This window comes from Sardina pilchardus, chromosome 3 (assembly GCF_963854185.1).
Source record: "Sardina pilchardus chromosome 3, fSarPil1.1, whole genome shotgun sequence".
Classification (NCBI taxonomy): Eukaryota; Metazoa; Chordata; class Actinopteri; order Clupeiformes; family Clupeidae; genus Sardina; species Sardina pilchardus.
In genome coordinates, this window is record NC_084996.1 from 12,633,160 (window position 1) to 12,644,563 (window position 11,404).

At 40.4% G+C, this 11,404-nt stretch overlaps 1 protein-coding gene and 1 long non-coding RNA gene across 2 annotated transcripts; both read left to right on the top strand.

Moving 5' to 3' along the window:
- The first annotated feature begins 202 nt into the window (after positions 1-202).
- LOC134076718 (mitochondrial glycine transporter A-like) lies at positions 203-5,409 on the top strand. The gene is made up of 9 exons (XM_062531913.1): positions 203-306; positions 460-514; positions 954-1,078; positions 2,763-2,887; positions 3,173-3,257; positions 3,511-3,690; positions 3,930-4,098; positions 4,266-4,432; positions 4,599-5,409. The coding sequence occupies exons 3-9, from the start codon at positions 1,064-1,066 to the stop codon at positions 4,719-4,721; spliced, it is 864 nt and encodes a 287-aa protein (XP_062387897.1). The 5' UTR covers positions 203-306; positions 460-514; positions 954-1,063; the 3' UTR covers positions 4,722-5,409.
- A 2,658-nt stretch (positions 5,410-8,067) lies between these two features.
- Positions 8,068-10,480, top strand: LOC134076104 (uncharacterized). The gene is made up of 4 exons (XR_009938537.1): positions 8,068-8,135; positions 8,425-8,568; positions 9,089-9,229; positions 9,962-10,480. It is a non-coding gene; the product is annotated as an uncharacterized LOC134076104 (long non-coding RNA).
- The last annotated feature ends 924 nt before the right edge of the window (positions 10,481-11,404 follow it).

Consider the following 11,404-nt stretch of genomic DNA (forward strand, 5'->3'; position numbering starts at 1 on the left):
ATTACCATCGTCTGAGATGAACAGACTAGTCAATGGCTGATACAGTTATTTGCAGGAATTGCTATATGTGTCCTGCCGCTCAGTCCATAATTGCACATTTTCACCACGAGAGTGCTCCACTGCGACTGACTGTTGCCGTCTGGGTTAGGAGACGGGCTCAACAATAGTGAATGGTGAGTTCAAACTGGTTTGCTGTCACGTCGATCGCGGGTTACCCAAGTCTTCACTGACAGATTCAGTCAGACGCGAATCTCTCTCATACCATCAAGACGTAGGCCTAGCCTGCACTTTTACAAATCGATTAATGTAAGTATGCCTTCAATTTTATTTGGGTTTTGATAGGCTTAGTCAAGAGTGTTCTGAATAACTCAGGTTAAATCTAGGCTACGGCATGTCCATGTAACTGACTGACTGATTGATTGATTCTTTCTGACTATAACGTTATCTTACACTTTGCAGCACTATGCGATGCCAGCATTCCCACTCACTACAAATTAGACCGTAACGCATGACGGTAAGTTGACAGAAACTTAGCCTTCTATGCGCAAAATGTGTGTATTTTATCAAAAAGTTTAGGCTACTGTTTTTATCAATTAATTACATTGTTGCTTTTTGCCAGAGTGACTATGCGGTCCTCTTCTGTTACCTAAAGGGAACACACGTGTGCTGCGTGATGAGTAGAGCGTGCTGTGAATCAAATTTACTTTAACTTTATGTGATAGCTTAATCAGTTACACCACGTTTAGACCTGCTTCTTAATTCCTAACATTGTGCGAGTCAGGTGATCACGTTGGGTGTAGAGGCGAAATAGGCAGACCACAACGGCAGACTGGTTCAAGTCATCTCAACACCAACATCTGATAGCCGAAGGGGGATAAATTCATTGGATTGATTCTTGGGTCCAACAAATGCAGATCTTAATTTAACACTTGCTTATGGACATTTTCAAACAGATAGAGAGTTGTTCAAGAGAAAGAAGACCTGTTGATTGAAGAAGAGGGAATTGTCATCCACCTTGGTGCACAGTTTGTTGTTTGGGAAGAAATAACCTTTCTCTGGGATCATGGAACTATCTCTGGTGAGTGTGTTTGCAATACTTTTAAATAACTTTGCAGTTTATTGAATTAGGGTTTAATTGCTAAAAATAAAGCACTTATGGAGGTTAGGCAAAAAGGTAACAGCTCTCAAAATGAAGCCTCTTTTGTGTATTTGTCAGCCTTTTCTTATCAGGTTATCACTGACCTCTTCTTCAACAACTGTAACAAGAAGTGTTTCTTCAAATTTACTTGATAAGTTGACCCGGCTTGTGAGGTTACTGCAGGTCAGGTCACATTAAACTGGTCTCATTTATAATGGGAGACCATTAGCCTACTCATGCATTACCGAGTCATGTGCCTCTCCCCTAATTTGGCATCCTGAAACTTAAGACCACTTTCCCCCAAAACACAAGTTTCCTCCTCACATGCCTGGCACGGTGACAAGGAGCCTGAAATAAGTGTAAATCTTTTGCCCCTGACATACTCCTTTGTGACTTTGGAAGAAGAAGTGGGTCAGATTCCTTCAGCAGCACTCCAAACGTGCTTGGACCACAGTAGAGTCATGCCATTCCCTTTGAATGCCAGCGCTGCCATTGGTCTGGTCAGAGTTGTGGCCACTCAAGACATGTTGCTATAGTGATCTCGGTTGGCTGACTGAGTCATGCCCAGCCTCTGTGTAGCAGTGCTCCCATTGGTCAACATAGAGTTGTGGCCTGCTGTAGCAGTCTTTGTTAGTTGGGAGGGCAAGTCAGGAAGACCCAATAAACAGAGAAAGGGAGAGAAAGAGACAGGTTCAGTCAACAGACTGAAGGTTGGAGATTCCTTATTTGGAGTAAAGCCTTATTGCTTAGCAAAGCGTTGTCTTATCATAGACAGTGTTCTGTCTTGTTCTGTCCTGTTATGTCAGACTCATTCACCAAGAATTTCACTACAGGCTTATTAAGTCTTCACTCTTATCTATCCATCAACCTTAATTATTTTGTGGCGTTTGCTTTTACATAAGGTTACCTATCCTATTCCTAATCTTTCTGTAAAAAAATACCACCAAAATTGTTCTGTGGCAATAAAGTAGCTCTAAAGTATCTATCTATCTATTTAGAAGAGAAAGTAAACCTAGATGATGTGTGATGACTTTAAGTGAGAACTGTTGGAAAACTGTTGGTTGGTGTAAGTTGTCGTGGTTTAAAATAGCTTGATGTGGAAAGAAAGGAAAGCCTTTTGATTTTGTGTAACTTTGAAGCTTTAGAATCTGTGTGTGTTTGTGTGTTGGGGGGGGGGGGGGGGTCTTTGGGGTTGTTTACGGAGATTTTGAGGGGAGGAGTTTAGGAGGTGGAGGAGAAGAATGTGCCAAATCTTGTGGGATAAACAACAACATAACAGAAAAAAACAATGTTCCTTCAAGACCCTTAAACCACCCTTAAAGATAACTCATTATCATTATATATATAGTATATGATTATATATTATTCAGACATAAAACCACAAATCACTGTATGGAAATGGTGATGTAATAACATTGTCTTTCTGAATTGAAACAGTATTTCACTGTTCACTGCCAACAACAGACACTAATTCAACAAACACTCAAGTAGATTTCCCTTAATTTGATACGATTACTGAAATTGACCTGATAATCTTTACTTAATCTTTACGTCTTTGGACCTGCAAATCAGTATAGTTATTCTGTGCTTATTCCTTTCCCTTGTGTGTCATTGTCTTCCTCAGGCCCATCCTGCCATTAAGGCCTTCATGTGTGGTTCTCTAAGTGGCACCTGCTCCACGTTGCTCTTCCAGCCCCTGGACCTAGTGAAGACTCGGCTCCAGACCCTGCACAACACTGTCCAGCCAGGGTCAGTGAGTGAACCTATGAGTGCAATACTCAATGTGTGATTGGCCCATTCCCTCCCTCAAGGCCTGTAGTTTTTGAGTGTGAGTGGGGGGTTAGGCAGATGTATTGACGTTGTGGTGTATGGGCCCAACGATTGATGTAGTAAGCAGATGAAATCTATTGGTATCAGTTCTTTATCTCATGTTGGCTATTGATCTATACGGTCATTGGATGTTTGGTATGGATATTTTAGTTAGCAGTTCTACTATTTACTGGTTAAAAAAAGCTCTTGTTTTCACTCTTACAGCTCTGCGAGGGTGGGGATGGTGACTGTGCTCCTCAGTGTGGTGAAGACAGACAAGGTCCTAGGACTCTGGAAAGGAGTGTCACCAGTGAGTGCTCTTCTTCTTTCACTTTATCTCATATACTCACACACATGCACACACATTTCCCTATCAATTACTGTTAAAAAACATTAATAGCGTTGTATGTTGGCCTTTCATTACTCCATGCTATAGTTCCGTCCATTCCGTCAACTGTCCATTCCGTCAATTCCGTCCATTCCGTCAACCGTTTGCTTAAATTTTGAAGGAAGCTTTCAATGTCCACGCTAACTGCTAATGACTAATTTCCTCTTCCTTGTAGTCTTTTGTGCGCACCATCCCTGGCGTTGGGATCTACTTCAGCACCTACTTCTCCCTGAAGCAGCACTTCTTCCTGGAGAAAGGTCCCGGGGCCCTGGAGGCCATGATGCTGGGGGCTGGGGCCCGTGTGGTGGCAGGCGTGTGTATGCTGCCTGTCACTGTCATCAAGACACGTTTTGAGGTATGTATAGAATATGTGTACAATACATATTTCAGAAAAGTCACAGTTATGTACATTAGAGTATACATAAGATTACAGTTGTAATGGTCAATAAAACTGAGACAAAGTTAAATTGAAATAGTTAGTAGTAGTAAGTTGAAGTTAATTTACCGGTACATTTCATTCTCAGAGGCCATTCAGTGTTTAAGCCTAATGTGCTCCTTCTGTGCTCCTTCTGTGTGTGTGTGTGTGTGGTGTAGAGTGGGAGGTATAACTACAGCAGTGTGCTGGGGGCCCTCCGCAGCGTGTGGCAGACGGAAGGCCCACAGGCCCTCTTCTCCGGCCTGGCAGCCACACTCCTCCGAGACGCTCCCTTCTCAGGCCTCTACCTCATGTTCTACAGCCAAAGCAAGGATGCACTGCCAACACGTGAGTGTTACAATGGCTCGTGATGGACGAGTTTGGGTGGGACTAGAGAAATACTGCCTTTTAGAGTAATTTTGTCCAGAAATGAAAGTAGGTCACATTTACACGTGTACACGTGTCAGATAAGAAACAATCTAATTTTGATTATTTTTTCTCTCTATCTCCCGTAGAGATCAGCTCATCATCCTATGCAGCATTGGGTAACTTCAGCTGTGGAGTGCTGTCTGGTGTGTTAGCCTCCCTGGTGACTCAGCCTGCAGACGTTGTCAAAACGCAAGTGCAAGTTTGTCCCCATCTCTACAAGAGAACCTCAGATGCTGTATACTTCATATACAAGGTAAACACATTTATTGCCCTCTAAGCAAGGCTCTCTCTCTCTTGTCCTCAAAAGCTCAGCATTTTTAAAAACTACATTCTTCTGCGCCTTTTCTTTTGCCTACATCTTAAAGATTGTCGTATTAAGTCTGTCTGTCCGTGCTTACGCTGCCCCTACCTCTGTGCAGGAACACGGGTTGCGTGGGTTTTTCCGAGGTGGCGTGCCTCGCTGCCTGAGGAGGACCATGATGGCGGCCATGGCCTGGACTGTGTACGAGCAGCTCATGGCTCAGTTAGGCATCAAGTCCTGAGTGGACGACCAGACACAAAGACACGGAACATGCCAGGAAGTGTGGACGAACAAGCAAGTGATGGACAAGTGGACAAGTTGGTCAGCAACGTTGTAAAAAGTGGGATCTTGTATGGACAGATCAGACTGCTGTGCAAAGAACGACTTTCTGTGCGCTGACCTTGCCAATAGAGACACTGTGACTGTGAATTATGCCATTTATCTTTTCATGTGTATGGCAGCTGCATTGATGGCACACACAGAAAGACTGAAATTCCTCGGCTGAATTGACTGTGAAGGTACTGCAGGCCTTGAGGTGAACACCACACCACTGCTTTAAATGTGACTATGAAATCTTTATTTAGAGATTTATAAAGAGCAAACCACTCTGGTGTGGACTTAACTTTGCTTTACTTGCACTAATACTCTATCTGAGGAGCTTTTAGTTATATTGTCTGAAGATTGACACTACTTCATATCGCGGCACACAACTGTTGAACTGGACCTTGTAAGCTAGATAGAACTGGACGGGATGCTGTCATTCAAAATGCACATATTTTTTGCTTGTATGTAAGCGCTGCTTAAGAGAATGTGTGACCATCTTTATTATATGGTTGTTACTAAGTTACAACTAAATGCACAATGAAATGCTGTTTTATATGAACACTAACACTGGTTATGTTTTTCCATTAAAATAATTTATCCTAAAATTGTATTTTTCACTTGTGTTTTTGGTTGTTTTTAAACGCCATTACAGATTTTTTTTGGTTCAAAATTGGCTATCCAGAGATGTACACAGCATGATAACTTATAGAGAGGGGTTTCATTTTTAAAGAAAGGTTTGACATGAAATCCTTGCCCTTCAGTGAGTGAAAAGGCGCTGTCGATAAGAACCAGGGATATTTTATTGGACGTGTTACAGAGAGGACACGAACATGCTTATCAGCAGACAATACAGTGAGATAAGGCTGGAGAACAGGGCTGTGCTGGAATGAGGCCAGAGCAGTGACAGGCGCAATGAGAATCTAGGGAAGAGGGAAGGATCTGATAAGTCAGCCAACCTGTCCTCTTTCCAAGTCTGGCTGACATTCTAAGATTTTATGGATGTTAACATGAACTCATGCCATTCATATGATATACATACCGTACTCTACACAACACGTATACATGCGCTCTTTCTTCAAATGAAACAACGTTTTTAACGCTAGGTTTTCCTTTCCACTGGAAAGTGCAATGTGCAGAGCCAGATAAAATTACATAATGATGTGTGGACTATGAGTAACCAATGCCAGTCAAGCAGTTAACCATGAACATACAGTAGATAGGTCATCCGCCCTGTAAAAGTGCTGCCATTGAGGCTGATGTGTCCCTATTAAACAGCGATCTTCGGGGCCCAATAATTACTTTCCAGAGCAGATAAAGCACACTTTCAGTTGCAGACAGACCCTACAGATCTTACGCGGCCAGGCACATCTCATTAGTAAATCTTTCTTTCTGAAGGTTTCTGCTGTAGTCTTCATCAGTGTCAACACATTATAACTCTGGAGTCTATGATGAACGTCTATGAAAAATCACCACACATACCAATCGCCATGTCAACAGTGACTTAACATTAATTACAAGATAGCATCATAAAGATAGCCATCAATATTAATAGATCCACATATCAAAGAGTTTAATGGAGCATAGTTTTTGTTTTGTACACTCAAGCCCTTTTATGATAGACCATGGGGAAATCAAAAACAGCAGCATCAAAACACCTGAACAGAGCACAGGCTATGAAAATAAACTTCAAAACCTATTGAAAGGATATCTGAGTTTCTTCATAATAAATAGCCTACACCAGGTATAGGCTACTCTGTTTTATAGGACAAAAGGTAATTTCTCCTTAATCTTGTAAACGTTAACTTATAAGGTTTGTCAATCAAATTTACTCTGTCCCTGTGTACATATTATGCTGTTAGTCTACATATTGTCCTAGAACTTTGGATCCCTTGACAAACAAAGTTGCAACACAGGAGAGTCTTTAACCTGGATGTCAGCGTCTCCGCTATTGTCTTAATATGGTCTCTGTCTTAATATGGTATCTCCATTCCGCTGTCTTCTTAATATGGTCCACTCGTCCGTCACTCAAAGCATGATTCTATCTCACCCGCTTGCGCAAAGCGCCATCTAGCGTGCGCAAATGGAAATGTTACCGATCGTCTCCATCCAACAACAGTCATGTAGCCTACTGGGCCTATGTGTATTGTTTTTGCAATATGTGTAATGTGTTTACATTTGTAAATGTGAAAACGAGCCAAAATGCATCACTTAAATAATACTAGCAGACATGTAGAAGATATAAACAAACGTTGCCAGTGAAGACAGGAATTCACACAGAAAGTAGCCTATGGCTTGATTCCCATAATCTTTACCACTGAGAACTGCGATAATAAAATATCCAATGATGTTAGTTAACCTACTTAACTGGGAACCCGAAATGGTCTTTAACAAAAGATCAGATGATGGATGACCATCATCACAGTCATGTCATAAAACAACAGTAAAACTGGTATTCAGAGGAACATTTCAGTCATTAAAAATATTAAATTTGCACATGTAGCTGACAGCTCTTCTACGAAGGAGAGTTTGTTGAAGTCCCAAACCCTCCCACTCAGACTGTTTGCCCAAAAGCTGGTAAAAGGCCACAGCCATGAATTGAATCAGGAGATTGCCAACGGTATACTGTTGGGTCACTGCAGCTTGACCTAATTTAACTGTGTCATGATGTTGGGTCATTGCCATGAACTTTTTGCCTTCAATGAGGCAGTTGGTCCACACACACTCAGATCTGATGGGCCATTGTTTGTACTTGACCCTTCACCCCATACGGAACCAAAAAAGGTATTTTCTCTCTGAATAATATAACTGAAATCAAAAGTATTACCAAAGAGAACATTCGTGTTTAACAGTAGCTAGGCCTACTGATGTTTAATGAAACTTAATAGGCTGACAATCTCCCTCTTGAGAATGCATCTGCAAGAACAAAAGGGCTTTTGGATGAACATGTTGTATGAACTAGATGAAAGCTATTGAAGTAGAAATTACACCATATTGTAGATCATGCAATCTAATTTAGAGTGATTAGATTTGAACTGTGATGTAGCCTTTCACAGATTATTTTTTACTAGGCAAAAAAAGAGTAGGCTAGGCTATAGCCTATTGTGTAGTGAAATGTCAAGAATTAAATATAAGGATATAAAAACCGAAATAGCCTACAAAACACATCTTCTGGTGTTCATTAGTTGAAATGGTAGACTAGCCTACAGTAGAAGATTATTTTAGCTGCTGACAAAGAAAAAAAAGAGGTAGGAATACCGTGACATCACATCCGGTAGTCTTTCCTCTGAAACTCTTGCCTGCCCTCCAGCCGAATATGGAGTCACCACACTCGGTAAAATGACAACTTTTTCATTAAAATAGCCTACACAATTCATGCAGTCTTGGTCACAGCGAAATCGTATTAACGACGCTTATGAGATAGAGAGCTTTGATGTGAACATTTAGCTCCGGCTGTTAGATTTGTTGCAACTTGGTGGTGATATGTTACACAGACTAGTAGTTACAGTTACAGTCAATTACATTATAGCGATGACATTAGGTATGCTTACTTTAATAGCCAATATAACTGTTACTGGCCCATGGTTATATTTGTTTTACCCTTTTTTAAATCTCTTCCCCAGAATTACTTCTGTATTCTTGGATCTTGCTTCTCTGAATGGAAAGAACACGTAGGCTAGTGCACGTGGCAGTAGGCTGTCATGAAAATGACAGCTGAAAGCATGCAGGACGAATTTTTCGTGGATCTTCAGAACAACTCATCAAATGTAATATTTTTCACAATTCACACTCGCGCCTTACCCTATTATTATCTAACCCATATATTTGGGAAGTGAACGTTAAATAGGCGTAATAACAATGCGTAATGACATCTGTAAATGTGATTTTGTTTGGGAAGGATATGCGAATCTACTTTTGATAGGAAAATGAAGGCAATAAAGCATGTAAGGATACCTAGCTGTAAAATATATATATATATATATTTAAATTCACCTTTGATTTTCTAAAACGTTTACACTTTCAGAAATGCCTTATCTTGGAGGCCATGTTTGGGCATTTATCTTGTGATGATCATGTTTCATTTATACAGAAATTCACTACTTGGTTAGATTGTAGCCTATTCCAATGCGTTTTTATTCTTGGCTCTGTGGCAAAACAATGATTTTAACTTAATTTAAGTATCTATGGTACAACATTGGCACTATGTAGGCCTACACAAAATAACAGTACTTTCACATATATAGCATAGCAATCTAAGCACAGCTGTCTGTTTCCTCCACTCCTCAGAGACTGCTTTCGACAGACACCCATCATTTATGGGTGTGTGATGATGACATTGGTCTGTTTTGTACAACACTTGCTTCAGTGAACTGAAATGGTGATACGCCTTGCAAGGTTGTAGCAAGGCTTGACCAAGGAGACGGAGAGGTATGTTTCACCTTGACCCTAATGACTGAAATGTAAAATTCTTACATGCTACATTGTTGGGCTTCATCTTTGCACACAGTTAGAGCCCGGTGTTGGCTTCCCTGTGCCGCACTGGGTGTAGGACGTGTGCTACAGTATTGCAGGGATTCTGCTCCACACCTTTCTCTTTGATGAGAGAGGACTATATGTGGTGGATCTTTGCAACACATGTTAATCATGCCAAATTGATGAGGTTTGGATGATGCGTGTCTCTTGACAGTCTTCCTGGAAGAAGTTCCTTCTCGGTATCTGATTAATTATTACAGTATGAATATGCCTGTGTGCGTACATAATACTGTTTCAATGTCTTGATGCGTAAATTTCATTATATGAGGCAAGAGCTGTTGGAAATGCTTAAGATTTTTTACACATATGACCATCAGGGAATTATGAGGGGTGGTTTAGGTAACAAAGAAGAATGTCTCCAAATGAAATTCAGCCATATATCTCATCTCAGATATACCATTTATCAGACATGATCTGTAATTAGTTAAAATAATATAATAACATTTGTGTTATAGCTGCATAATAGCTTCAAATGTCATAATGTTTGTACTCTAACCATGCCCAAATCGGGTTATAAAGAATGTCTAAAGAGTGTGTGCACTGAATGTGCACTGCAGTGACAAGCAGTTGCTGATCTTACAATATAATGAATGAGTCTATCACAACCATTCTCACTTTTCTGAACAGGTTCAAAGGAAGAAAGTTACCTTGACCTTCACCTTGAAGAACAGCAAGTTGGTGCAGAGAAGAATGTCCGTCAGGAGTCCCTTATGGCGTTGCACTGTCTCAGTCTGAGTGTCTGAGTCTGACTTAGGCTGATTATTTCAGTGTGCTTTATGTTTATATATTTACATATGACCTGTAAAATAAGACTAAAAAGAAAATCAAAATGATTTTCTTAGCTTATACATCATTGGTGAATGTTTGTAAATGATGAATGGCCCTTCCTGTATGACTGTAGAAGTACTGTGTGTCGTGTTGCTGTGAGCTGTATGTACCAAGAAACTCAGTGAGGCATTTTCCCTTTCTTGCCTTTCTCCCACTGTGATGCATTATTCCTCATTTGAGTTGCTTTCGATAAAATGGTCTGCCATACGTCTGAATGTAAATTTAAATGTTGTAGCCTACAGTAATATAATAACTTTCAAATTTGTGTTCTTTTCTGTTCTGTTCTGTTCTGTAACAAATAAAAGTTTAAAATGTTAATTGCCAAGCCTGATGTCTACGTTATATTTTAAAAGATGGCTCCTGTACGGGCAGACTAATGGAAAACAAATAACATAATAGACTACTATTGCAACTTCCGAACCTGAGACTAGAAATCAGAAATAGTACTGGGGGCTAAATATTTTTTTTTGTCTTGCTTTTGGTCAGCTCTGGCACTTTTTGTTTTATAGGATCCTGTGAGGTAAGTGACTTGCTTTAAAAAAAGAAACTTAGTATCGTTTGTCCACAAGGCTTCTGTGAGTAACATTTTGATAGCTTGACAAAGAAACCCCTCTGTGTAATAATCCTGGTCACCAAATTATTCTAATCCAGATTTTATTAAAACAACCATGGAGCTGTGGGACCCTATTATACAGTATGTGAATACCTTACCTGACTTGGAACTGTGAGCATATACTTCATGTTTAGACTGTTGTTGCTCTATCCCAACTATTGTAATTATACAGTGATGCACCCCTTTTGTTGTTGTGTTTTTTTTGTTTGTTTCGTTTTGTTTTTCCTCTTTTCTGTATTTGTCTATTAGGTGTGGCGTCAATTGTTGTGGTTGTTGTTTTGACTGTGAAATATCACATTGTCATCTACACATGTAGGCTATCTGTTTTGTGGGGGAAAAAACAACAACTAGGGACTGAATGTGAATGTCCGTGTGTGCCACCCATGTGGGACCTATCTTTACCCACCTTTTCCAGATGTTCCTCAACACCAGTTTTATCCCCCAGGCCTGGAAAATGGCAACCATTATCCCAAGCCTAAAACAACAAATGCCAAATTGCCTAATGACTTCAGACCCATCACCCTCACACCAAATAAAAATAAATGCATGGCACATGTGGTGAGCAAGGAGCTAATAGCTCATGATCTCCATGGTTAACCTACTGAGCCATAGTGTTGAGGATGCCACAC